Source organism: Schistocerca cancellata, chromosome 3 (assembly GCF_023864275.1).
Source record: "Schistocerca cancellata isolate TAMUIC-IGC-003103 chromosome 3, iqSchCanc2.1, whole genome shotgun sequence".
Lineage (NCBI taxonomy): Eukaryota > Metazoa > Arthropoda > Insecta > Orthoptera > Acrididae > Schistocerca > Schistocerca cancellata.
In genome coordinates, this window is record NC_064628.1 from 88789348 (window position 1) to 88816671 (window position 27324).

The 27324-nt window shown below is 43.5% G+C and overlaps 1 protein-coding gene across 1 annotated transcript in view; it reads right to left on the reverse strand.

Annotated features, from left to right (window-relative positions):
* Positions 1-24047, reverse strand: part of LOC126177075 (facilitated trehalose transporter Tret1-like) — a 122943-nt gene extending 98896 nt beyond the window's left edge. The window contains exon 1 of the mRNA XM_049924313.1: positions 23702-24047. Coding sequence (XP_049780270.1) covers positions 23702-23759 — 58 coding nt within the window. The 5' untranslated portion in view covers positions 23760-24047. The remainder of the gene's footprint in view (positions 1-23701) is intronic.
* Between the last annotated feature and the right edge of the window lie 3277 nt (positions 24048-27324).

The window sequence follows — 27324 nt, forward strand, 5'->3', positions numbered from 1 at the left end:
GTAGTTCCCAATTAAGTAATTTAAAATACGGCCCATTAGGACAATACCCTTTATCAAAAATATCGAGACTATGGTACTCATCAAGTACATAGTAGATAGGGTCGGAAGTTCCATGCGGCTTTTCGCGGATGATGCTGTAGTATACAGAGAAGTTGCAGCATTAGAAAATTGTAGCGAAATGCAGGAAGATCTGCAGCGGATAGGCACTTGGTGCAGGGAGTGGCAACTGACCCTTAACATAGACAAATGTAATCTATTGCGAATACATAGAAAGAAGGATCCTTTATTGTATGATTATATGATAGCAGAAAAAAACACTGGTAGCAGTTACTTCTTTAAAATATCTGGGAGTATGCGTGCGGAACGATTTGAAGTGGAATGATCATATAAAATTAATTGTTGGTAAGGCGGGTATCAGGTTGAGATTCATTGGGAGAGTCCTTAGAAAATGTAGTCCATCAACAAAGGAGGTGGCTTACAAAACACTCGTTCGACCTATACTTGAGTATTGCTCATCAGTGTGGGATCCGTACCAGATCGGGTTGACGGAGGAGATAGAGAAGATCCAAAGAAGAGCGGCGCGTTTCGTCACAGGGTTATTTGGTAACCGTGATAGCGTTACGGAGATGTTTAACAAACTCAAGTGGCAGACCCTGCAAGAGAGGCGCTCTGCATCGCGGGGTAGCTTGCTCGCCAGGTTTCGAGAGGGTGCGTTTCTGGATGAGGTATCGAATATATTGCTTCCCCCTACTTATACCTCCCGAGGAGATCACGAATGTAAAATTAGAGAGATTAGAGCGCGCACAGAGGCTTTCAGACAGTCGTTCTTCCCGCGAACCATACGCGACTGGAACAGGAAAGGGAGATAATGACAGTGGCACGTAAAGTGCCCTCCGCCACACACCGTTGGGTGGCTTGCGGAGTATAAATGTAGATGTAGATGTAGATCAAGAAGAAAATTTCCTTAAATTGGTTAAGGTAGATTTGAGGATGGTTTTGTCTGAAAACCACACGCGCGTGGAGGCTGGAGTGAGTGACTGCTGGCTGGCTGTGATAAGGCTGGCTGTGATAGGGCAGTACATCTGCAGTTCAGTACCCAGGGCGTGGCTGCAGTGGTTTGGTGGCACGTCTCAGGCAGTGTTCCGTCATGGAAGCAGTAGTGGTTGAATGCCAGCCCGGTTGGCCGTGCGGTCTAACGCACGGCATTCCGGGCGGGAAGGAGCGCCTGGTCCCCGGCACGAATCCGACCAGCGGGTTTGTGTCGAGGTCCGGTGAGCCGGCCAATCTGTGGGTGGTTTTTAGGCGGTTTACCATATGTCTCGGCGAATGCGGGCTGGTTCCCCTTATTCCGCCTCAGCTACACTATGTCGGCGATTGCTGCGCAAAAAAAGTTCTCCACGTACGCGTACACCACCATTACTCTACGACGCAAACAAAGGGGTTACAGTCGTCTGGTGTGAGACGTTCCATAGGGTGGGGGAGGGGTGCACTGGGGGCCGAACCACACAATAACCCTGGGTTCTGCGCAGGGCGGCGGTGGGGTGAGTGGACTGCGGTAGTCGTCGTGGGGTTGTGGACCACTGCAGCTGCGGCGGGCACGGAGCCTCTCCGTCGTTTCTAGGCCCCCGGTTAAAATACAATAGAATACAATACTGGTTGAATAATCGGTTCTTTCATAACAAGCTACAGCAGTGAAGGGGTACTGGAAAGAAAGCCAATACTCTCCGTGACAGACTGATATCGACTGGCGAAGCGTGCTGTGCTGGTGCTGGCAGCAGCCAAGCGCATGGACACTGCGTGGCATCTATCCCCAGGCGATGGCGGTAGCCAGCAAGGTGATGCCGTCAGCATGGCAGCTTTAGCACTGATTCAGAAACAGAGCGGGGGATGTGCGTTGGACAGCGCACTGTGCCTGTGGTAGCTGGCCCGCTGCTCAGCACTGTCCTCGATGATGATGATGATGTTTGGTTTGTGGGGCGCTCAACTGCGTGGTTATCAGCGCCCGTACAATTTCCCAACCTTTGCTCAGTCCAATTTCGCCACTTTCCTGGATGATGATGAAATGATGAGGACAACACAAACACCCAGTCATCTCGAGGCAGGTGAAAATCCCTGACCCCGCCGGGAATCGAACCCGGGACCCCGTGCTCGGACTGTCCTCGATTCAGTACCATAAGATGCTGAGCTCCAAACCTGTGTTTTCAGAAATTTCTTCCTTAAATTAAGACCCACGTTCGATACGAGTAGACTTCTCTTGGCCAGGAATGCGCGCTTAGTTTGTGATTATCCGCTTTTTATGTCCTCCTTGCTCTGTCCGTTACGGATTACTTTGTTTCCAAGGTAGCAGAATTCCTGCACTTTGTCTCCTTCGTGACCACCAGTTTTTATGTCAAGTTTCTCGCTATTCTAATTTCTTTTACTTCTCATTACTTCTGCTTTTTCCCGGTTTACTCTCAATCCATCTTCTGTTCAAATGGTTCAAATGGCTCTGAGCCCTATGGGACTTAACACCTCAGGTCATCAGTCCTCTAGAACTTAGAACTACTTAAACCTAACTAACCTAAGGACATCACACACACCCATGCCCGAGGCAGGATTCGAACCTGCGACCGTAGCGGTCGCGCGGTTCCAGACTGAAGCGCCTAGAACCGCTCGGCCATCTTCTGTACTCATTAGTTGTACATTTCATTCGCAGACCCTGTAATTCTTCTTTACTTTCGCCGAGCGTACCAATGTCATTAGCCAATATTTTCATTGATATTCTTCCACCCTGAACTTGTCCGCCTCCGGTAGCTGAGTGGTCAGCGTGACAGACTGTCAATCCTAAGGGCCCGGGTTCGATTACCGGCTGGGTCGGAGATTTTCTCCGCTCAGGGACTGGGTGTTGTGTTGTCCTAATCATCATCATTTCATCCCCATCGACGCGCAGGTCGCCGAAATGGCGTCAACTCAAAAGACCTGCACCAGGCGAACGGTGTACCCGACGGGAGGCCCTAGCCACACGACATTTCATTTATACCCTGAACTTTAATCTCACTCTTGAACACTGTTTTTATTTCCGTCATCGATATACAGGGTGTTTGGGGAGGAAAGGTCAATATTTTAATCAGTTGTAGTATAAGTAATTCTGAATAAAAAATGTTATATGAACATATGTCTGCAAATGTTTTGTTAGGGAGGTATGGGTATTTGTGGTGTGCGTACTGTAAGACCTTCGGTACACACACCATCAGATTATTTGACTTGTCGCTCTAACGAAGTAGGCGAGTGTCAGCAATATGTCTCGTGGTCTTATCGTGGCGTGTTTATCGTCTGCCGTTAGGTCAGACGATAGAAATGCCAATTGCACGCTTAGAGTTGCAGATTGATGGTGACCAACTTTAAACAGAACTTGATTAATGTTCACACACATTTATTAAAATAATACTATCATAAACCTTACTTAACTTGATTCTGGATGCTATTTACAATTGACAATCTGAAGTTCCTTTGGTCTTTGTACGTTAATCTTAATCTCACATATCTCTGATACTTGACAAAGTGTCTTTACGTTTATCTTCATGGCTATGTACAGGAATATGATAATCTTATTAGGCGCAGACTGAAACTTGACTACAGACTAATGCAGACTGGTACAGACAGGTGCAGACAAATGCAGACTGGTGCAGACAAATGCAGGTTTGAATCCTGCCTCGGGCATGGATGTATGTGATGTCCTTAGGTTAGTTAGGTTTAAGTAGTTCCAAGTTCTAGGGGATTGATGACCTCAGAAGTTAAGTCCCACAGTGTTCAGAGCCATTTCAACCATTTGAAAATAGAATCAGGGGAACTTAATGGGGATTTAAATATATACAGGCCTATTCCTGAGATCAGTTGCAGACAACGATCCAGTGGACTTCCAATTAGATTTGGCAATGAATACGCTTGTAACGTCTCTTAGCAAAAGACATATTATGTAATAAAGAGAAAGCATTACGTGTCATGTTTTGTTCTTATATAAAATCATGTACCGATTTTTTTTTAGATAATATCTGTGTCGGCGAGTACTGAAACCGCCACAGACGATACTTATTAAATATCAAACAAAGATGAGAATATGTGACTAGTATAAATAGTACAGAACGAACATTAATTTCTCTGTCGTCTTCTTGTAGTTACGTGAGTAGGAAGAGCCTCTGACGTTATATTGTACGGTTGCGTAGCATTCTTTTGTCAAGATTGTGAGAGGGACGCCATTAGACATAGCTTTGGAAAGGTGTGTAATAACTTGATTTGTTTAAATGTTTTGAATAGAGTTACTTAGTGAAATCTTGCATTATGATTTGTAATAAGCTTGCCTGGTATTTTATCCCATCCCTTTAAGACGTTTTCAGTTATTTAAATACACTCCTGGAAATGGAAAAAAGAACACATTGACACCGGTGTGTCAGACCCACCATACTTGCTCCGGACACTGCGAGAGGGCTGTACAAGCAATGATCACACGCACGGCACAGCGGACACACCAGGAACCGCGGTGTTGGCCGTCGAATGGCGCTAGCTGCGCAGCATTTGTGCACCGCCGCCGTCAGTGTCAGCCAGTTTGCCGTGGCATACGGAGCTCCATCGCAGTCTTTAAAACTGGTAGCATGCCGCGACAGCGTGGACGTGAACCGTATGTGCAGTAGACGGACTTTGAGCGAGGGCGTATAGTGGGCATGCGGGAGGCCGGGTGGACGTACCGCCGAATTGCTCAACACGTGGGGCGTGAGGTCTCCACAGTACATCGATGTTGTCGCCAGTGGTCGGCGGAAGGTGCACGTGCCCGTCGACCTGGGACCGGACCGCAGCGACGCACGGATGCACGCCAAGACCGTAGGATCCTACGCAGTGCCGTAGGGGACCACATCGCCACTTCCCAGCAAATTAGGGACACTGTTGCTCCTGGGGTATCGGCGAGGACCATTCGCAACCGTCTCCATGAAGCTGGGCTACCGTCCCGCACACCGTTAGGCCGTCTTCCACTCACGCCCCAACATCGTGCAGCCCGCCTCCAGTGGTGTCGCGACAGGCGTGAATGGAGGGACGAATGGAGACGTGTCGTCTTCAGCGATGAGAGTCGCTTCTGCCTTGATGCCAATGATGGTCGTATGCGTGTTTGGCGCCGTGCAGGTGAGCGCCACAATCAGGACTGCATACGACCGAGGCACACAGGGCCAACACCCGGCATCATGGTGTGGGGAGCGATCTCCTACACTGGCCGTACACCACTGGTGATCGTCGAGGGGACACTGAATAGTGCACGGTACATCCAAACCGTCATCGAACCCATCGTTCTACCATTCCTAGACCGGCAAGGGAACTTGCTGTTCCAACAGGACAATGCACGTCCGCATGTATCCCGTGCCACCCAACGTGCTCTAGAAGGTGTAAGTCAACTACCCTGGCCAGTAAGATCTCCGGATCTGTCCCCCATTGAGCATGTTTGGGACTGGATGAAGCGTCGTCTCACGCGGTCTGCACGTCCAGCACGAACGCTGGTCCAACTGAGGCGCCAGGTGGAAATGGCATGGCAAGCCGTTCCACAGGACTACATCCAGCATCTCTACGATCATCTCCATGGGAGAATAGCAGCCTGTATTGCTGCGAAAGGTGGATATACACTGTACTAGTGCCGACATTGTGCATGCTCTGTTGCCTGTGTCTATGTGCCTGTGGTTCTGTCAGTGTGATCATGTGATGTATCTGACCCCAGGAATGTGTCAATAAAGTTTCCCCTTCCTGGGACAATGAATTCACGGTGTTCTTATTTCAATTTCCAGGAGTGTATTATTCGTGGTGCAGAGCTGCGCTACGAACGAACGAGCCGCTGCCGCGGCGCATTGAAACTGCATTAAATGAAACCAATCATACCGCAAAGAAGCGGACAGGCACTAGTGAACTAAAATTATTTCTTTCAGCTTTCGAAATTGCAGAGCAGAGCAGCAGATTTTATGATGCGTTTTACAGGTTGACGCGGGATGCTGGTAATATATTATGAACAGTGCAAAAAGATAATTTTCCTTCATAACATAAAAGAAATCTTACTGTGAGTAGTTCTGGGCTGGCCAACCTTATAGTAAAAACATCTTTTTCTATGACAATAGTCTCATGTTCTCGTGTTAGTCGTGGTACTTATTGGTGTTTTACTGTTAACAAAAATCCACTGCAAAAGCTTGATGTTGAACAATCATTGCGTACTGTAACATCAGTATTGATAAAGAAGTAATTTTCATTAACCTTTTTAATAACTATAAAGTAAGGAAGATATGTTGAACTTTATGGCGAGTTACAGTAACTAAAAAATGTTCCTTTAATAGAAAGCCAGATCCAGACTAATAAGAACATAATATATTTTGTTTTGTTGAAAATTAATGATCCAAAGAAAGTCATAGCACAGCATCACTAAAAGGTATTTCGGGGCTCTTTTCGTAGCAACATATTTTATCTCATATATTAGTTGTTACGCGAGTAATAGTAAAACAAAGCAAATAGTAGAGCCAGCGAAACGCTGTGAAATCTTCTCCATTCCTTCTCCATTTATGGTGAAATTCTTGTGCAGCAAACAGCCACACGTGCCTGGAAAAGAGCGCTAATCACTCCTGTTTACAAAAACCCTATAAGATCTGATATGTAGAATTAGAGTGCGTGTAATGTTACACGGCCCCTAGCTGCGCGGACGGCGCAGTGGGGTAGGGGATAACAATAGTAGTGGCGGCTCCCTTGCGGGCGGGACAGCTCAGTAAGATTCAAATGGCTCTGAGCATTATGGGACTTAACAGCTGTGGTCATCAGTCCCCTAGAACTTAGAACTACTTAAACCTAACTAACCTAAGGACAGCACACATATCCATGCCCGAGGCAGGATTCGAACCTGCGACGGCAGCAGTCCCGCGGTTCCGGACTGCGCGCCTAGAACCGCGAGACCACCGCGGCCGGTAGCTCAGTAAGGGAGGTGTAGTTCTGCAATACGAGCCTTGACACGGGCGGCCATCTTGCAGCGCTGGTAAGCTACAGGTAGCAAGTCTGCAACAATCGCATTAACACATTACGCTACTAAAACCCATAACTCCAAAATTCATCCGATTGTTATTAAAAATGCAAAGGCTACAGGATTACACTGAAATTGCAACAAAGGGAGAATTTTTTTCGGCTGTCTTGTACAGATTTCTTCTTTTTGGTATGTTATAATTAGCTTCGTTTCCTAAAACATGGAGGGATTTACACAATTTCATCTCAGTAACGCCTTAAGACAGTTGCAGCTGCTACTGAATCCTGAAACAGTCTACTATTAATCAAACAACTGAGGGCAAATAAGTGGCTTAACAAAAGCTCTTGCTTTCTATAAAAAGTAGGATTGTCATTCCTTCATTTATATGGTTACAAATACATACTAACTATCATTTGACCCGCTATCGATCACACTTCAAAGAATTAGATTATTTCACTGAAAATAAAGTACAGTCACGCATACAGGGTGAGTCACCTAACATTACCGCTGGATATATTTCGTAAATCACATCAAATACTGACGAATCGATTCCGCAGACCGAACGTGAGGAGAGGGGCTACTGTAATTGGTTAATACAAACCATAAAAAATGCACGGAAGTATGTTTTTTAACACAAACCTACGTTTTTCTAAATGGAACCCCGTTAGTTTTGTTAGCACATCTGAACATATAAACAAATACGTAATCAGTGCCGTTTGTTGCATTGTAAAATGTTAATTACATCCGGAGATATTGTAACCTAAAATTGACGCTTGAGTACCACTCCTTTGCTGTTCGATCGTGTGTATCGGAGAGCACCGGATTACGTAGGGATCCAAAGGGAACGGTAATGGACCTAAGGTACAGAAGAGACTGGAACAGCACATTACGTCCACATGCTAACACCTTTTTATTGCTCTTTTTCACTGACGCACATGTACATTACCATGAGCGGTGAGGTACACGTACACACGTGGTTTCCGTTTTCAATTACGGAGTGGAATAGAGTGTGTCCCGACATGTCAGGCCAACAGATGTTCAATGTGGTGGCCATCATTTGCTGCACACAATTGCAATCTCTGGCGTAATGAATGTCGTACACGCCGCAGTACATCTGGTGTAATGTCGCCGCAGGCTGCCACAATACGTTGTTTCATATCCTCTGGGGTTGTAGGCACATCACGGTATACATTCTCCTTTAACGTACCCCACAGAAAGAAGTCCAGAGGTGTAAGATCAGGAGAACGGGCTGGCCAATTTATGCGTTCTCCATGTCCTATGAAACGCCCGTCGAACATCCTGTCAAGGGTCAGCCTAGTGTTAATTGCGGAATGTGCAGGTGCACCATCATGCTGATACCACATACGTCGACGCGTTTCCAGTGGGATATTTTCGAGCAACGTTGGCAGATCATTCAGTAGAAACGCGATGTATTTTGCAGCTGTTTGGGTCCCTGCAATGAAGTGAGGATCAATGAGGTGGTCGCCAATGATTCCGCGCCATACATTTACAGTCCACGGTCGCTGTCGCTCTACCTGTCTGAGCCAGCGAGGATTGTCCACGGACCAGTAATGCATGTTCCGTAGATTCAATGCCCCGTGGTTTGTGAAACCCACTTCATCGGTAAACAGGTAGAACTGCAACGCATTCTCTGTTAATGCCCATTGACAGAATTGCACTCGATGATTAAAGTCATCACCATGTAATTGCTGATGTAGCGACATATGAAACGGGTGAAAGCGGTGACGATGCAGTATGCGCATGACACTACTTTGACTCAGTCCACCGGCTCTCGCAATGTCCCGTGTACTCATGTGTGGGTTCATGGCAACAGCAGCTAACACACCAACTGCACCCGCTTCTCCTGTGACGGGCCTGTTACGGACCCGTTTGCGTGCTACGACCATACCTGTTGCATACAGTTGGCGGTAGATGTTTTGCAATGTGCGGCACGTTGGATGCTCTCTGTCCGGGTACCGTTCTGCACACACCCTGCAGGCTTCAGCTGCATTTCGTCGACACTCGCCATAGTTGAGAATCATCTCCGCCTTTTCAGAGTTCGAATACACCATGGTCACAGTTCCTACAACACTACACTATCACAGACGTCTGGTAACACGGTGTACTACAGTTGGTCTGCGTGCGGAGACGAATGCAGAATAACAATAGCAGCAAGCGCTACATGCGGACACTGCGACAGCTAGACCAAAACACAACAGTGCACTACAGCCACACTCGTAAACACGGTCGTCATCGTAAATATGTCCCTGCAGATGCTGCTCGCCGATCGTGGCCCGTGTTTGTTACAACATGCAACTGAACGTCGGAGGTTTGAAGCGTCAACTTTAGGTTACAATATCTCCGGATGTGATTAACATTTTACATTGCAACAAACGGCACTTATTACGTATTTGTTTATATGTTCAGACGTGTTAACAAAACTAACGTGGTTCCATTTAAAAAAACGTAGGTTTGTGTTAAAAAAAATACTTCCGTGCATTTTTGTATGGTTTGTATTAAACGGTTACACTAGCCCCTCTCCTCACGTTCGGTCTGTGGAATCGGTTCGTCAGTATTTGATGTGGTTTACGAAATATATCCAGCGGTAACGTTAGGTGACTCACCCTGTATATTGCAGTAGATAAGGAAGTTGTGCATGTTAGCTATGTGGCAAAATACATCTACATCTACATCCATACTTCGCAAGCCACCTGACGGTGTGTGGCGGAGGGTACCTTCAGTACCTCTATCGGTTCTCCCTTCTATTCCAGTCTCGTATTGTTCGTGGAAAGAAGGATTGTTGATATGCCTCTGTGTGGGCTCTAATCTCTCTGATTTTATCCTCATGGTCTCTTCGCGAGATATATGTAGGAGGGAGCAATATACTGCTTGACTCCTCGGTGAAGGTATGCTCTCGAAACTCTTTGTTTTGCAAGCTATCATGTGCCAAAAATTCATTTTGGTATCTCAAACCATGTTATCGGCGCATTCGAGCAGATGTGAGTGCACTACATACAATACATTGTCTTGATAATGGTGTTCTTGTTTGTGTTCACATTGTTCAAGATATCACAGGTAATCTATACATGCATATCTCAAAAATGATCTGAGGCTTCAGAACAAGGTTTTCCATTACTGTTATCACGTAAAGGGCGATTGCGCTACTGTTCAATTAAAACTTGTGCGTCTGTAACCTACCGTTATGTTTAAACTGCGTCGACCTTTTTTATGATGCCGTGTACACGTGTTACAGAAGAAAGGGCTAATAGTACAGCATAGTTTCATCTCCATCACCATCTAAACGTACCGTACAGCGCCTAAAACTTTCTTGCCCCTGCAAGAAACTTATGCCCAAAGCAGTCCCTGGTCAGAGGGGGATTTACATGTAGGCCCACATGGCATAAGTTTAAGCAAGCCGTAAGAACGACACTCGATAATACGAGCTTTGAAATATTATTAGTTTACTTGGTGACTGAATGGAAATCCAAACAATTTCCGTCTGGAATCGTGTTTATGAAACTGTTCAATAATACTGTAAAGCAAGCTATCAGGACGACACTCGACAACATGAGCTTTGAAATGTTATTACTCGGAGAATGCTGTCGGCTTCTAACTCCTGTTCGTTGAGAATACAGAAGGTGGCGACAATTAAATTACATTCTTCTGCGTTGTCGTTCCTGTCTCAACGACTTTATTTCATAGCACATTTCGCTCACGTAAACCAGGCTAGACAGTTGATCACTGTCGTGTTTAAAGTAAAAAGCTTTGTGCTCGTCTGTCGTGTGGTACACTTTTGAACTGGATACTTTTAATTTACGAACTTCATGTGCATCTACGTCTACTTGACTACTCTGCTCTGCAATTCACAATTAAGTGCCTGGTAGTGGACTCATCGGACCACCTTTAAGCTACTTCTCTACAGTTCCATTCTCGGACAGCGGACGGGAAAAACAAACACTTAAATCTTTCCGTGTGAGTTCTGATTTCTCTTATTTAATTGCGAAGATCATTTCTCCCTACGTAGATGGAGAAAGTAGACGATAGAAATTTTGATGAATGCCACCCCAATTCATGTATCAAATCCGTAGAACTCTCTCCCTTACTTCGTGATAATACAAAACGAGCTGCCCATCTTTGAACTTTTTCGATGCCTTCCATCAATGTTATCTGGTGCGGATTCCACACCGCACAGTAGTACTCAAGACGAGGGCGGGGACCCTTGGTGTAAGCAAAAAATGGTTCAAATGGCTCTGAGCACTATGGGACTTAACTGCTGAGTTCATCAGTCCCCTATAACTTACAACTACTTAAACCTAACTAACCTAAGGACATCACACACATCCATACCCGAGGCAGGATTCGAACCTGCGACCGTAGCGGTCGCGCGCTTCCAGACTGTAGCGCCTAGAACCGCTCGGCCACTCCGGCCGGCTGGTGTAAGCAGTCTCTTTTAGTAAACCTGGTGCCGTACATTTTCTAAGTGTTCTGCTTGTCTTTGATTTTCTTTCCCCACAACTTATCTACATGATCGATCCAGTTTTAAGTTATTCGTTCGTAATTCCCAAGTGTTTGGGTCAGCTGAAGCCTTCACATTTTTGTGATTTATCATGTAACTGAAATTTGTCGGATTCTTTTTAGTACTCATGTTGATGAATTCACACTTTTCATGATTTCGAATCTGTTGTCACTTTTGCACCGTACAGATATCTTTTGCAATTCGTTTGGATCATCTGATGACTTCACATGACGGTAAATCGAAGCATCATCTGCAGACAATCTAAGAGGGCTAATCAGATTGTCTCCTAAATCGTTTATGTTGATTAGGAACAACAGAGGACTTATAACACTGCCTTAGGAAACGCCACATATTACTTCTGTTTTACCCGATGACTTTCCGTCAGTTAATACGCACTGTGACTTCTCTGACAGGAAATCAAGAATCCAGTCACACTGATGTGACGATACGTCATATGCACGCAATTTAATTAGAAGTCGCTTGTGAGAAATGGTGTCAGAAATCTTCGAGAAAACTGAAAATATGGAATCCATTTGATGTCCCCTATCGTTAGTACTCATAAAGAGCTAGTTTTGTTTCACAAGAACGATATTTTCCGAATCTGTGTTTGGTTATTTGTCAATAAATCGTCTTCTCCGAAGTGATTCATAATTTTCGATCACAGCATACGTTTCTAAATCCTTCTGCAAATCGACGTTAGTGATAAGGGGCTTTAATTCAGCGGATTACTCCTGTTTCCTTTTTGGGTATTGATTTGACTTGTGCAACTTTCCAGTCTTTGAGTACGGATCTTCCTATTAGCAAGCGGTCGTATATGATTGTTAAGTATTGAGCTACTGTATCAGCATACTCTGAAAGGAACCTGAGTGGTATACAATCTGGACCGGAAGCCTTGCCTATCTTAAGTGTTTGAAGCTGCTTCGCCAGTCTGAGGCTATCTGCTTCTGTGTCACTTATTTCCGTTTGTGCTGGTGTTGGCTGACTGCCGTCTTTAAAGTAAAAAGCTTTGTGCTCGTGCGCCGTGTGGTATGATTTTGAACTGGATACCTATTATTTACAAACTTTTGTGTTGGTTGACAATTTCGTAAGGAAAAAAATTGGAAATTTGTGGTAAGGTGTCATGGGGCCAAACTGCTGAGGTCATCGGTCCCTAAGCTTACACACTACTTAATGTAACTTAAACTAACTTACATTAAGGACGACAAACACCCATGCCCGTGGGAGGACTCGAACCTCCGACGGGGGGAGCCGCCTCAGACTGCCTTTTTTCTTGTCATCGTGGATCCATTGACTCAGTTCTTTTATTACAGAGAGCAGCTAACCCTCTGACCGAACACGCTGAGCTACCGTGCCAGCAACCACTCGGCTACGCCGCGCGTTGAGTTTCGTTAGTATCTTTGACATGAATAAGAGTGACAAAAACGTACGTGCAAAATTAAGTGGGGCAACATTTGAGAAATTAGCTTAGGAAAAGCGAGAACGTGAAGCTCATGCTCTGAAAGCGCTTGGCAGAGTAGGTAAATTTTTTACGAAAAATTTTGCCTATTCGACATCGAGTTAGGTAGTACTGATGACAGGTCTATCATTACAGCTGTCGTGAAAGATGACAGTTTCGAAGGATATACTCCAGAGATTTCATAGTGTAAATGTGAACTTGCAAAGGGTAGAAAGTGATATTGGAATAGTGCATGAGTTATACGTATCGCTTGTAAGATTTATTAGCTCTGTTCGTGGGATTTTCGACTATTATGAAAATAAATCGATGGAGATTATGACTGATGTGCACTATGAATGCGCTTATAAAAGATCAAGGAAAAGCAGACATCATGTTGATGAAGGGGCGGACACTGAAGAAGTTCTTCTGATTGGTAGGGAGAAATTTAGAAACGAAAGATTTTTCCCAGAACTCGGCAACTTGTACGCTTAATTAGTGAGGAGTAAGCAAAGTTATAAAACAATGTTAGACACCTTCATAGTTTACTGAAAACTTAAAGAGTAATTCACCAGGCGCGCAGCAGAAACTCCAAGCATCATATGAAACTGATTCAGAACCTTCCTTCCCAAATGAATCTGTACCTCTTGCGGCACTTTTGAAATCCTGTGAGATTATTGGTGTTCCAGTCGAAATTAGTAAATTTATTCGAAAGGAGAGGTTACAGACCATGTTTCCGAATGTTGACGTAGCACTTAGAAAGTTTCTATGTACGGCACTTACAACATGTTCAGCAGAACGCTCGTTTTCGGCTCTTAAAAGGTTAAAATCATACATACCTTGTACCTTGTCTGAGGAGCGATTGAACGCCTTGTTGCCGGCCGCGGTGGCTAAGCGGTTAAAGGCGCTACAGTCTGGAACCGCGCGGCCGCTACGGTCGCAGGTTCGAATCCTGCCTCGGGCATGGATGTGTGTGATGTCCTTAGGTTAGTTAGGTTTAAGTAGTTCTAAGTTCTAGGGGACTGATGACCTTAGAAGTTAAGTCCCATAGTGCTCAGATCCATTTTTTGAACGCCTTGTCCATTCTTCACATCGGAGCTGACCTAACTGATGACCGCCTCAACTATGGAGGTATGATTAACGAGTTTGCTGCCATCAACGTCACGTGCAAACTTTGCTCACTGGTGAGTTTTGTTTATTTTTTCATATTAAATTTAAAAATTCCTGATTATAATGTGATTTTTATTTGCAACTTGGAGTACTGTAATTTAAGAAATATATAGTTATTATTTAAAACTTATTTTTCGAAGGGCGGATATATTACAGTGTGGTTAGGTGTGAAAAATTTTAAATCCGCTACTGTCTTTGACTGAACTAAAGTTTTACTGCTAACATTTATGGGTGGTCTCAACAAGTCAACTAATTACCCACAAGAAGGATCGCTACTTATGTGACTTGTCAAGGATATTATTTCTATATGCCAATTTATAATTTTTTAAATACTGTGCATTACTATCTCAAGTGTGATACGACCTTCTTCTTAGCGCTACACTCTTGGTTGCTATACGTAAATTTTAGTTTTCAGAATGAGACGACAACATATGATACAGCGGGATTTTGGAGCAATCAGTTTGAAATGGTAGTTCTATGGTGCACGTCAACCGGTCGAGGTTAGTCTGCGACATTGAGATAGTGCCGCATATTTGCTGTCACTGATATGCAAAGGTACGTGAACTCGCAAAGAAACGCGTTTTAGCGAAAGGCACGTAACTGATAAAAAGTGGCCTTGCCATCTTCGAAGCTTCGGGACTAAGGTGAGAAGAAGTCCACAGCTGGATCTAAATCGGCATATAAACATTACTCCTACCGATGCATTAAAGCATGTTCCATCTTCTTGTCACAGAGCCAGCACCCAGCATTACGCTATGTAACGACTGAATGTCACCTGTAGATGAGCCTGAAAAAGTTCGAAAACCGGTTCATGGAATGAATAACTATTTCGAAAAAGAGACTGGTTGCAGCTCTCTGTACTTATACTGAAACATCTCTAACGTGTAAGCTTAATCACCGAATCTACCACGTATAGAGAATGCCACTTTAGGATAGAAGAAGAAGCAATTGTTTTGTCCCTATAATAAATGCGTGAATAAATATCATAATCAAAAAATGCGGAGGAGCTCGTATTCTGCGTGATGATACACAGCATTTTGAAGTTGCGCTGTAGAGGTTAGTTATTTCACTTCAGCAAATGTATGAGGTTAAACGTGAAAATATGTGTGGGCACATCTAATATTGTTATTCTTTTGTCATGTGGAAATAGTGTAGATGAGGAGAGTTACAATAAATTAGCTTCCCCAGATTATGTTTTCCAAAAAAGTATCTGAAAGAATCCACATTCATAGATCAAGCTTTAACTGGTACAACATCAAGTTGATGTTAGACCATTTCATACTCATCCAAGGAAATCACTTATCCCTGACATTATATTTAGAATATCTTTGATATACACAAGAATGTGGTATTTATATCACCTCCATTGTTTGTAGAACAACGATAATGATGATTGCCTCAGAAATGTACACCACAATATAAATGAATATTGTCTTGTCCCCAGTAAAAGTTTTGGAATCAAATTTAGCACCAAAAAAGACGTGGAATATTAAATCGAGAAACGTCCACACCTATATGAGGGCTTTTTTTAACACTACACTTTGAGGTACTTTTAAAATCGCGTCATGGAAGTGGTATTGTCTGATCAGCCACCAGCCTCTGAAACTGTAGACCTTAACAAAGTTCAATATATGGCTCGTGCTGCGGGTGTTGAACAATGCGTTCGTGGACAGAAAGCACGGGATTTAATTCTCCAGACGGTCGTCGAGGTTTAGTTTTTCTGCGCTTTTCCTAAACCGCATCAGGTGAACTCCGACATGACTCTTTGAGTAGATCACGACTGATTTCCTGCCCGATTCTGTCTGATAATGAGGCCACACAGCAATCGGATTATGGCACGTGAAGTGCAGAGCTCAAACGTCGGTATTCCAAAGCAGGTCCACAGTACTCTCAAAAATTCTCGAGAAAATCGACTCTGATTTTTTCCGAAACGGTTTAAAGTAAGGTCGTTTCTTCGACAGGCATAGAATGCTCAGCTGCTCTTTGGAGTTCTGGGTTCCATTCCCGTCGGATGCAAATTTTTAAACAAGGTGCATGCTCTACGAGCATTTTTGTGAAGCATAAAATATTTCAGATGAAAAAAAATCAATAATACTCAAGACTGGAAATTGCTAGATAGCTGTTTCTACTCTCGTTTCGTCATTACTTTTTTCGCTTTTTTCCTCTTTCAGTTCGAACACCTGCGTATTCAGTATAAAATCCATCGAATATATGTTAATTAACACATTCCGAATTTATACTTGTCCGAGAGAACAGACACAATTCTTGATCGCGCAACCGTACATATACATGATGAAATGAAACAGAAATTCTGACATACTCCGCAGTCGGGTGTGTAAAGCAGGAAATCCGGGTTCGGGTCACGATTCGGCACAAATTTTTACTTGTCGCCATTGAATTCATTTCAGTGCCTGAGTGCGGCCGATGTCAGAATTTCTGTTTCATTTCATCACACTTATAATTGTCATTTTTATGAAAACTCCGTTTCTTCTTACAGTATTTGTAATTAAATATTGCACACAAAAACCCAAAACCCAGTTTTTATTGCAAATGTAAATTGTTAATTGCCAGTTTTTTTTTCTAGAAGATGATTAATATCGAATGCTTAAATTAAAAACATTACAAATTAATTTATGTATTTTATGCTTCATGGAAATGCTCGTAGAACATACATGTCTTATAAAAAAATTGCCATCGTCAGGACTCGAACCCAGGCCATCCACAATGCAGACGATCCCTCTACCACAGTCCCACGTGCGGACGTTACATGACATCGGTTGAAGTTCGTTTGTTGATCCTTCCTCTCAGTGTTTTTTTTATTACAGAGGCCAACCGGCTCTGACCAAAAACGCTCAGCTACCGTGCCGGCGCTTGCCGGTAGAAAAATCGGGCTAGGTTTAGGAAATTTAAGAGCTTGGCAGACTTCAATTTCGATTTTCTCGAGAATTTTTTAGAGTTGTATCGATTGGTTTTGTTCTATCGATATTTGAGTTCGAACTTCACGTACTATAAAAACAAAAGAATACAGAAAGACGATTGCCGTGTGATCTTCTCGTAAGACGAGCTTGTGTTCCACCTGTAACCACCTTACATATGCATATAAGGGGAAAGTCAGCTGCTAAACAATCTTGAAATTCATGGTGAAAACCTTCAGCTGTGTTTTATTTTGCACAGTGCTACTAGTTTCGATCATAGCCCATTTTCAAGTTTATCTTCGTTTGTTATTGACTTTCGATGTGAATAATCCTTTTGGTGGCAATTGCTCTGTACCATTATTAAATTGTGGACAGTTTTGTTGACTACGGCTGACCAGCAACAGCAACTTGTAATCGTTTACATCACGGCATAACATTCCAGCAACTTATGCCTGCTAAGCTTGAAAATGGTCTGTGACCGAACTAGTAGCAGTATACAAAATAAGATTTTCACCATGAATTTCAACGTGTAACTACCTTGTTGTCCACATGAGTTCAAACTCTAAACTTACTTCCTTATTCCTTCTCGTATTGTGCAGCCTCTCCTACTGAGATGTTGATTTCTCGTTAATCTGAGAGGGGTTTCTGTCCGCTGGAATATTACAGAGAAACTGTGCTCTCTAAAACACCTTGTTTCCCGTAGCACAGTTACGCATTTACGGCAATAACCAACCAGTTGTTCCCAAGTGGAACCATCCACCTAAGGAAAACATCTGACCGTCACTAATCTTGACCGAGTCCAACTCGCTTTTTTGCTGTTTTATTTTCTTTAGGTAAGCCTTCTCTGGACCACAATGAACAGCTAGACTACGTCTCCCTACATCTTCTGAAGCTTTTCAACTCTGTATCACTTCGTCAGACAACTAAGCAAGGGTGTATCTTCACAGGTATTTGATTCTCTCGATGAATATTTGGCTAATAGAAACTTGCTGTGCTACGAATGTTCTATAGAAACGAAAGCAACATCAGTTATGTTCCAAGGAAGCGTAATACGATCTCTAATGTATTCTGTTTACATAACTGATTGATCATGTATGGTCGCAGCATTGTAAGATTATTCTGATGATACTCCTGTGAAGAGGAAAGTATCGTCGTTGTGCGATACTGACATCGAAAAGAAGGGGCAATGTGACGGCTGCTTTAGGGATGTTTTTACCTGAATATATCGGTGAGGTACGTACCAGTCATTCTTTGGTTGAAGAGGGAACGTGGGAACCTGGCACCTCGGCCACAAGGACAATGCTTCCCTGGATGACGGTGTCCGACGCAAGAGTGGGAACGTTGAGTATGCTGACGCGTCCCTGGGAAGCCGGAAGGCTTGCTTACGTAACATTCAGGTGCAAGTGCCCTTGATACATTAGACACAGCAAAGTTAACCCATTCTCGGCGATGTTTGCCACGAAGCCTATGTGACACCTGGAGTCGCTGTGGAACGATATCGGTGTAATTTTTCCTCCTATCTACGAAATTCTGTAGCTCTCAATTCGTTCGAGCAATCAATCATTCATGATAGGAAACACAGTCATAGCTCAGTCACTCAAAAATGATTCTGAAATTTTACTTGTTAGAATGAAATCAGGCGATGATTCTTCTTCTCTGCAGGCTCGTGCTTTGCGGCAGTCTGCTAATCTGTACAAATAAAATGCCTCGTAATTTTGGGAGCGTTGTATAATCAGTCGGGAAACCTCAGATCAAGCGGATATTTATTTGGCTTTGATGAAGTTTAACCTTCCGAAGAAGTAATGGAGCTCTTGGATTATTAAATGCAGGTTCGTATCCAGTCTTTCGAAAGTCCCTTCTGATTAACAACTACGCAATATATCGATAAATATCATTAATTCCCAAATGTCACATACACACCTTTTTTTGAAGGAGCAATATATATATATTTCCTTTTAATCGTACAGTTCGTATCAGTTATCTTCTGTGATAAATCTCAATAATCAAATTACAGTTCTTCCAAACCAAGCTCATGCTAATCGGCACGAAGACAAAATCGGAAGCTCCCTTACTTTTTTTTCTAACAACCACCAGAGAGAGTACTACAAAGAATACTTATGCGCTCATGGCATAGCTATTGTATGAAACTATTTTGCGCATGGATTCTGCGAGTATGAAGATAGAAAATTTGTAAACGTCATTAAAGGGTAGAATTGTATCAGAATAATTCATCGAATATAAAGAGATATTACGTCGGCTCCGGGAATTCCGCGCCTATTTACAAGCACCGAACGGATGTGGGACGGCACTGGAAAGTGAAACTTTCCTGAATGAAACTTTCACTCTGCAGCGCGTAGCTGAGTCGGTGCACCAGTTGCCCGCGAAGGGCAAAGGTTCCGAGCTCGAGTCTCCGTCCTGGTTCAAATGGTTCAAATGGCTCTGAGCACTATGGGACTCAACTGCTGTGGTCATAAGTCCCCTAGAACTTAGAACTACTTAAACCTAACTAACCTAAGGACAGCACACAACACCCAGCCATCACGAGGCAGAGAAAATCCCTGACCCCGCCGGGAATCGAACCCGGGAACCCGGGCGTGGGAAGCGAGAACGCTACCGCACGACCACGAGATGCGCGCAGTCTCCGTCCTGCACACAGTCTTAATCTACCAGGTAGTTTCATGTTTCTTTCCTGTTGAAGGTGATAGTTGTGGTTTTCAGATGACACCTATTGCAGGAAATTCACCTGAGAGCGGCAATCTACGCGGCGAACTAGTAACGAGCCGAGTGATCAATGTGAGCACGTTTCTTCGAATATTTAAGAGACAACCAGTCAAAAGAGAGAGTATCGGTGTACAGGTGTTAGAATGGAACGGAGCCAGTAGATGTTAGGCTGCGGCTGACTGCCCAAGGGTGGACTGGAGAGTGTGATGTCGTTTCGTTTACACAGCTGATAGGGTCCAGTGTACTGTACTACTCTTTCATCGGTGTCAAAGCTGATGTCACAGTCGGATCTGAAGATGACGTTGTTGAAGCCAGCTACCAAAAAATAAAATAATAAAAACGTGACGTGGGCGGTGTCAAGATTATTAATTCAGGATCAGTTGCTAACGTTTCTAAGAATTCGTGTCTAGACTTAAACATCTGACCATGTTGAGTGTCAGCTGAATTCTACTTTAGTATGTCTGGCATTCTACAACGAACCGATTTCGATTCAACTATACCTACTCGTCAAAAACGGACCTTACACCTAAGAATCAAAGTGCCTGAATGGGAGAGGTTCGCGTGAAGCAGGGAGATACGCATTTTGGACGACCTGACTTGGTACTTCGCTTTCATTATTGGCGTTTATTTACTATGGTGCTCCAAAACCGGTTCACGATAGACTCGTCAAAGATGTATATCTGAATAACTAGAGTGTAAAATGTAACTCGTGAGCGCATTTGTTCGTAAATGCTACTCGCTTTAAATTTACTTGTCAGAGTCTGTGTTCATTTTTGCAGTGTGGCTTGGGTTAGGGAAAGGGCCACTCCCATTTTCTGACATTCGGTTTATTTTGTCTTTCAATATGAACGGTGGGCCAAACACGATGGTTCGCCATGGAAATCTCAGTTGCTACCAATTGTGAATGCTTTCAAATGAAATTTCTACCTACTTCGCAGTGGATGTGGTTGTTATTTTTTAATAACACGATAACGCCAGACCATATGTTAGAGGGAACCCTGATTCATTCCTATAAATTTAGTGGGCATTCAGCTGGACATTCACTGGACATTCAGCTGATCAGCTCATTCTCCAAAGCATGGATGAGACGATGATGCTTGCCATTTAAACTACTAATTAATAGCAGCAAGTCCTACTCGTATTCTGCAAACCATAATCTGAAGGAGAACATTCGAGAATATGAAACGAGTTAAAGTATAAATTAATAGAGAGGAGTAGCTGTCAGAAACAACCTGTGTATTTGTTTTTACTTATGCGTACTCCAAAACAGTCTATTAGGCTTTAAGAAGTCTACAGATGCATATATTACAGTTAACAGAAAAACTGCAGCACTGAAAGTTCGTTGCTAACAAATATGCTACGCAGCTGTTCTTAATTTATTTCTGATTGCTCCATTTTTACACGTGCAAACTGATAGCCGGCATACGGAAACAGTTCTCTATAAGTTGTGATCTAAAGAGCTATATACACAAAGAGCATTATTACTTAACAAGATTTCCAATTTATTATATACGGTATGTGGTTAGTAAAATTTAAAAAAATATTTAGACTTTGCAAGGATTCTCAGTTTCTCTTCTTACGTCTTAGGCAACTTTACATCAGAATATGATGCCTCGCCTTGACTCTGAACGAGGAAACAACTTTTACATGAGAATTATTTTTATATTTTGTGTTGTGGCTGTGTAAATAACAGTTTAATAATTGTGTGTCAATGTATCTCTTAAGAATACGGTATACACTATACAGTTAGCTTGTCCACATAACATTCCTTTTGTACAGTTTTCCAAAATACATTACGTACTCGCTTTAGCTTCATTTTTCCTTCATTTAATGCTGTAAGTGGAAATCTGCAAAATCAGTTACCATATATGTATGCATGTCAGTACTTAAAAGACGAAATCACGGCGATATGCGCCTCTAGGTCATCTTTTTCTTCTGTTTCATTTAGTATATAAATGTAAATACACAGCTACGTCGTTTTTATTTGTTTGAGATTCCGTAACACTAACAGATGTAAGATTAACACTTGAGTGATTTTGTGGGAACAAACTGCACGGTTGATTAGCTATTGTTCTTGCTGTGTCTGATATGGCCGGCCAAACACGTTTAACTGACGTGACTGTGCCACCACTCACTTATTGTCTATTGTACGTCAGTTATGCGGTTCATAACCAAAAGTGAACCAAAAATAGATCCATGCGGGACAGCATATTGTATATTTCGCACCCTTGTGGACTATGTTTGAAGAAGATTCACAGACTCGTCACAACGTAGAAACCACAGGGTTGAAAATCAAACAATATCCGCACATAAAATATGTTACATATCAAATGTCAGCAGAAAGCTCCCCGCCGTGGCAGTACTTGGGATAAGACTCGAAACAGTGAATATTGATACAGTATGATTCGGTTTGTGTGTTCTACATCCATACTCCGCAAGCCACCTGACGGTGTGTGGCGGAGGGTACCTTGAGTACCTCTATCGGTTCTCCCTTCTATTCCAGTCTCGTATTGTTCGTGGAAAGAAAGATTGTCGGTATGCTTCTGTGTGGGCTCTAATCTCTCTGATTTTATCTTCATGGTCTCTTCGCGAGATATACGCAGGAGGGAGCAATATATTGCTTGACTCCTCGGTGAAGGTATGTTCTCGAAACTTCAACAAAAGCCCTTACCGAGCTACTGAGCGTCTCTGCTGCAGAGTCTTCCACTGGAGTTTATCTATCATCTCCGTAACGCTTTCGCGATTACTAAATGATCCTGTAACGAAGCGCGCTGCTCTCCGCTGGATCTTCTCTGTCTCTTCTATCAACCCTATCTGCAACGGATCCCACACTGCTGAGCAGTATTCAAGCAGTGGGCGAACAAGTGCACTGTAACCTACTTCCTTTGTTTTCGGATAGCATTTCCTTAGGATTCTTCTAATTAATCTCAGTCTGGCATCTGCTTTACCGACGATCAACTATATATGATCATTCCATTTTAAATCACTCCTAATGCGTACTCCCAGATAATTTATGGAATTAACTGCTTCCAGTTGCTGACCTGCTATATTGTAGCTAAATGACAAGGGATCTTTCTTTCTATGTATTCGCAGCACATTAAACTTGTCTACATTGAGATTCAATTGCCATTCCCTGCACCATGCGTCAATTCGCTGCAGATCCTCCTGCATTTCAGTACAATTTTCCATTGTTACAACCTCTCGATATACCACAGCATCATCCGCAAAAAGCCTCAGTGAACCTCCGATGTCATCCCGAAGGTCATTTATGTATATTGTGATTAGCAACGGTCCTACGACACTCCCCTGCGGCACACCTGAAATCACTCTTACTTCGGAAGACTTCTCTCCATTGAGAATGACATGCTGCGTTCTGTTATCTAGGAACTCTTCAATCCAATCACACAATTGGTCTGATAGTCCATATGCTCTTACTTTGTTCATTAAACGACTGTGGGAACTGTATCGAACGCCTTGCGGAAGTCAAGAAACACGGCATCTACCTGGGAACCCGTGTCTATGGCCCTCTGAGTCTCGTGGACGAATAGCGCGAGCTGGGTTTCACACGATCGCCTTTTTCGAAACCCGTGCTGATTCCTACAGAGTAGATTTCTAGTCTCCAGAAAAGTCATTAAACTCGAACATAATACGTGTTCCAAAATTCTACAACTGATCGACGTTAGAGATATAGGTCTATAGTTCTGCACACGGGTGTTCCACGTATCTGTACAACAACAACTGACACGTCACGTATCTCTCGAGTATAAAAAAATATTTCTGTCTGAAAATGTTCGAACACCACTTTTCGAGAACAGCGAAGTTTATGAAACTTATTGGTCATCGAAAGTCATGCAGCGATGGGTACTTGTTCAGCCGAAATTACATGTACTTGATGTAAAGAAGTCAGTACTTACAGACTGCTGTAAGTATTTACTTACCGGCCAGAACGGCAAGAAGCTGCCTCAGGACACCACTGAAGCGGAAGAGTTTGATCATTGTGCCGCGGGCGTTCTGGAACTGCCGGTCTGAATTACACGCCACTGGAGGCCGCAGTCCGAACCCTACGGGCGCGCCGCCTTCACTGCGTCACTAGCGGCTGCCGAGAGCCACGCAAATGAGTGGCGAAGTTGCTCGACAAGAGACGCGATAACGGCATCGCATACGGCAAAGGAAGTTATACGCTCTCGGCTATCGAGTTAATCTAAACGACTCTTTCACGTCACTGGTTGCATATAACGGCCGTGTCGCTTCTCTTACACAAAAGAAGTTCGAACTCTGACAAAGAGTACTTGAAATACGTCCTTCAGAGTGGAAATTTACCACAGATACGAGGGACATTCATAAATGAACCTGCAACAAGCTATTAAAAACCAATGAACGCTTGCAACTTTCTGGCGCTTGCATTGCTAAAAAAAAAAGGAGACATTGAAGGTCGCGTTGCGTCAGTCGGTTCTCTCTTTCGTTCGTCAGCGTGTAAGCAGCAAGCGATTGAAATGGACGGTGTTATTGTGTCTCCCACCACTTGCGAGTCACGTTCTGTGTTTTGCTGCCTGCAAGCAGAAGGAGTCAGTGCTGCCGAGATTCATCGTCGATTGCGACGTGTGTGCGGGGACAGAATTACGAGTGATGGTTCTGTGAGGAAATGGTGCGGAAACTTCAGGACTGGTGACACAGATGTGCTTGATGTAAGTGGTCGAGAAAAATATTTAGATGCGACTGAGGAACTTGTGCAGCACGTTGACTAAACTGTGCGTGTAAGACGTCGGTTCACAATTTCCGAACTTTCTATTGATGTGCCTGAGATTTCTAGAACAATCCTCTTGAACATTTCATTGGTGTCTCCACGGAGTGCTGTGTGCACAACGACCATATATGTTAAATTGAAAGGAAGGTCAGCGTTGGCCGTAATATTGATGTTTCATTGATAGCAGAATCGATTTTCAATCACATAGTGATCATCTTCAGTGCTGTGGTGGACAAATTAAATTCATAGACACGGGTATCTAGTTATCATTAACCAAAGCTGAGAAGCGATCACAATAACTCAAATAACTCTTTAACATTGTTGCACAGAGGTTAGGTAACCACAGGTTTTATGCACGGCCAGTGCAAATATAGAGGGGTCCAAAAAAACGTATTCACTGTTTAAAAGTCCATAAATGGCAAACTAATAGACGGAGTTGTCTCATCTTTGGTAATGTAATAGTTTTTAGTTCCGGCAATCGCCACACAAGCATTGTATTGCGTTGTTTTGTTTTGTCAGATGACAGTCGCCAATAGTCAGTGTTTTGTTCTTAGTTGCACCTACTTACTCGAGTAAACATGGCTGGCGTAAGGCTTACATTCGATGAAAGGAAGTCAGTTTTGAAGTGGTATTTTAAGTACGAAAACATTAATGAGGTTCAACGGCAATGGCGAACTTAGTATCAAACAGAGCCACCGACACGTTTAACGATTCGTCGCATTTGAAGCCGAAGGCTGTGTTAAAGATGTACATAAACAAAGATCTGGACGACCTGCAACAGTTACAAGTCCAGCTAACTCCCGTCGCGTGTTACAACAATTCACTCGCTCACCACAGAAGTCTGTGAGATAGTGTGCCCGTGAAACTGGAGTGAGTCGCTCCAGTGTTCGGCGAATTTTGAAGACAGCAAATTGGAAGTGCTACATCCCACGATTGCTACACGCAATGAACGAGGACGACCCACATCGTAGAATGGAGTACTGCGAGTGGTTTACTAACATGGTACGCAACGATGAAGAGTTTACAGAGATGATTGCGTAGTCTGATGAGGCACAGTTCAAACTCAATGGCACAGTAAATCGCCACAATTGCATCTATTGGGCCGCTGAAAATCCGAACGTCCATGTAGACGAAGCCGTGAATTTGCCAGGAGTAAATGTGTGGGTTGTCTTACGGGGGCTTGATTGGGCCATTCTTCTTTGGCGGCACAGTTACCGGTGAGATGTACCTTCAGAAGCTTCAGACATCCATTTTACCTGCCATCCGAGCCTTGTATGGAGAGGGAAGAGTTTACTTTCGACAAGATAGTGCCCCAGCCCACTACCAAAACCGTGTTAGGGCGCATATCGAGAAAAATCTACCAGGAAGATGGATAGGCCGTAGAGGTGCTGTGGAGTATCCACCACGTTCCACAGACCTAACTCCTCTGGACTTTCACCTGTGGGGAACTCTAAAGGACGTCGTTTATCGACAAAAGCCACGCACATTGGATGAACTTCGAGAATCCATCGTACGTTCATGTGCAAACATCGAACTGAACACGTTGCAGTTAGTAGTTCGTGCTGCAGTTCGGCGGCATCGTTTGTGTGTGGATGTTAATGGTGAACATTTCGAACACCTACGGTGATATTTTTAAGTTGGACTTTAAGCTACACTTTCACCAAACATGAGACAACTCCGTCAATTAGTTTGCAAGTTATGGACTTTTAAACAGTGGATACATTTTTTGGACTCCTCTGCATATCTAGCTGATGTTTACAAAAACGAAAGAACGGTTGACATTATTTCAGCGCTACCATCCACATCTACAGCATACTCCGCAAACCAACTAATGGTGTGCGGTGGAGGATACTTATTGTATCACCAACTGAACCCTCCAACCATGTTCCAGTCGCGAATAGCGCATGGAAAGAATGATTTTCGGTAAGTCTCTGTATAGGCTCTAATTTCTCGAATTTTCTCCTCATGGTATTTACGTGAGATATATGTAGTGGGACGTAAAACGTTATCCGACTCTTCCCGGAAAGTGCTCTCTCGAAATTTCAAAAATAAATCTCCCCGTGATGCACAACGCCTCTCTTGTAACGTCTGCCAATGAGGTTTGTTGAGCATTTCCGTGACGCTCTCGAGTCGACTAAACGATCCCGTGACGAAAGCACCGCTTTTCATTGGATCTTCTCTATCCCTTCTGTCAGTCCTATCTGGCACTGATCCGAGATGGACGAACAATACTCAAGAATCTGTGGAACAAGCGTCTTATGAGCCACTTCCATGGGATGAGTTACATTCCTTAAGATTTTGTCCTACGAATCTGAGTGTGGCATCTACTCTTCCCACTACTTGTTTTACGTGGCCATTCCACTTGAGGTCGCTCTGGATAGTTACGCCCAGACATTTTTCGGCAAATACTGTTTCCAGTAGTTTGTCATCAGTACTGTAGTTCTACAGTAGTGGATTTATTTTCAGAAATGTGTGTGAAGTCTTATGGGACTTAACTGCTAAGGTCATCAGTCCCTAAGCTTACACACTACTTAACCTAAATTATCCTAAGAACAAACACACACATCCATGCCCGAGGGAGGACTCGAGCCTCCGACGGGGGATGCTGCGCGAACCGTGGTACAGCCTTAGAGAGCAGCCGACGCTTTCTACTACATCATTTATATACACTGTAAACAGTAACGGTCCTATCACACTTCTTTGGGGTATACCGGAAATTACCTTTAAATCTGTCGATTTTGTTCCGTCAAGCGCGGCGTGTTGAGTTCTACTGTATTTGCAAAGGAGTGTTGAATCCAGCCGCAAATGTTCTCCGAT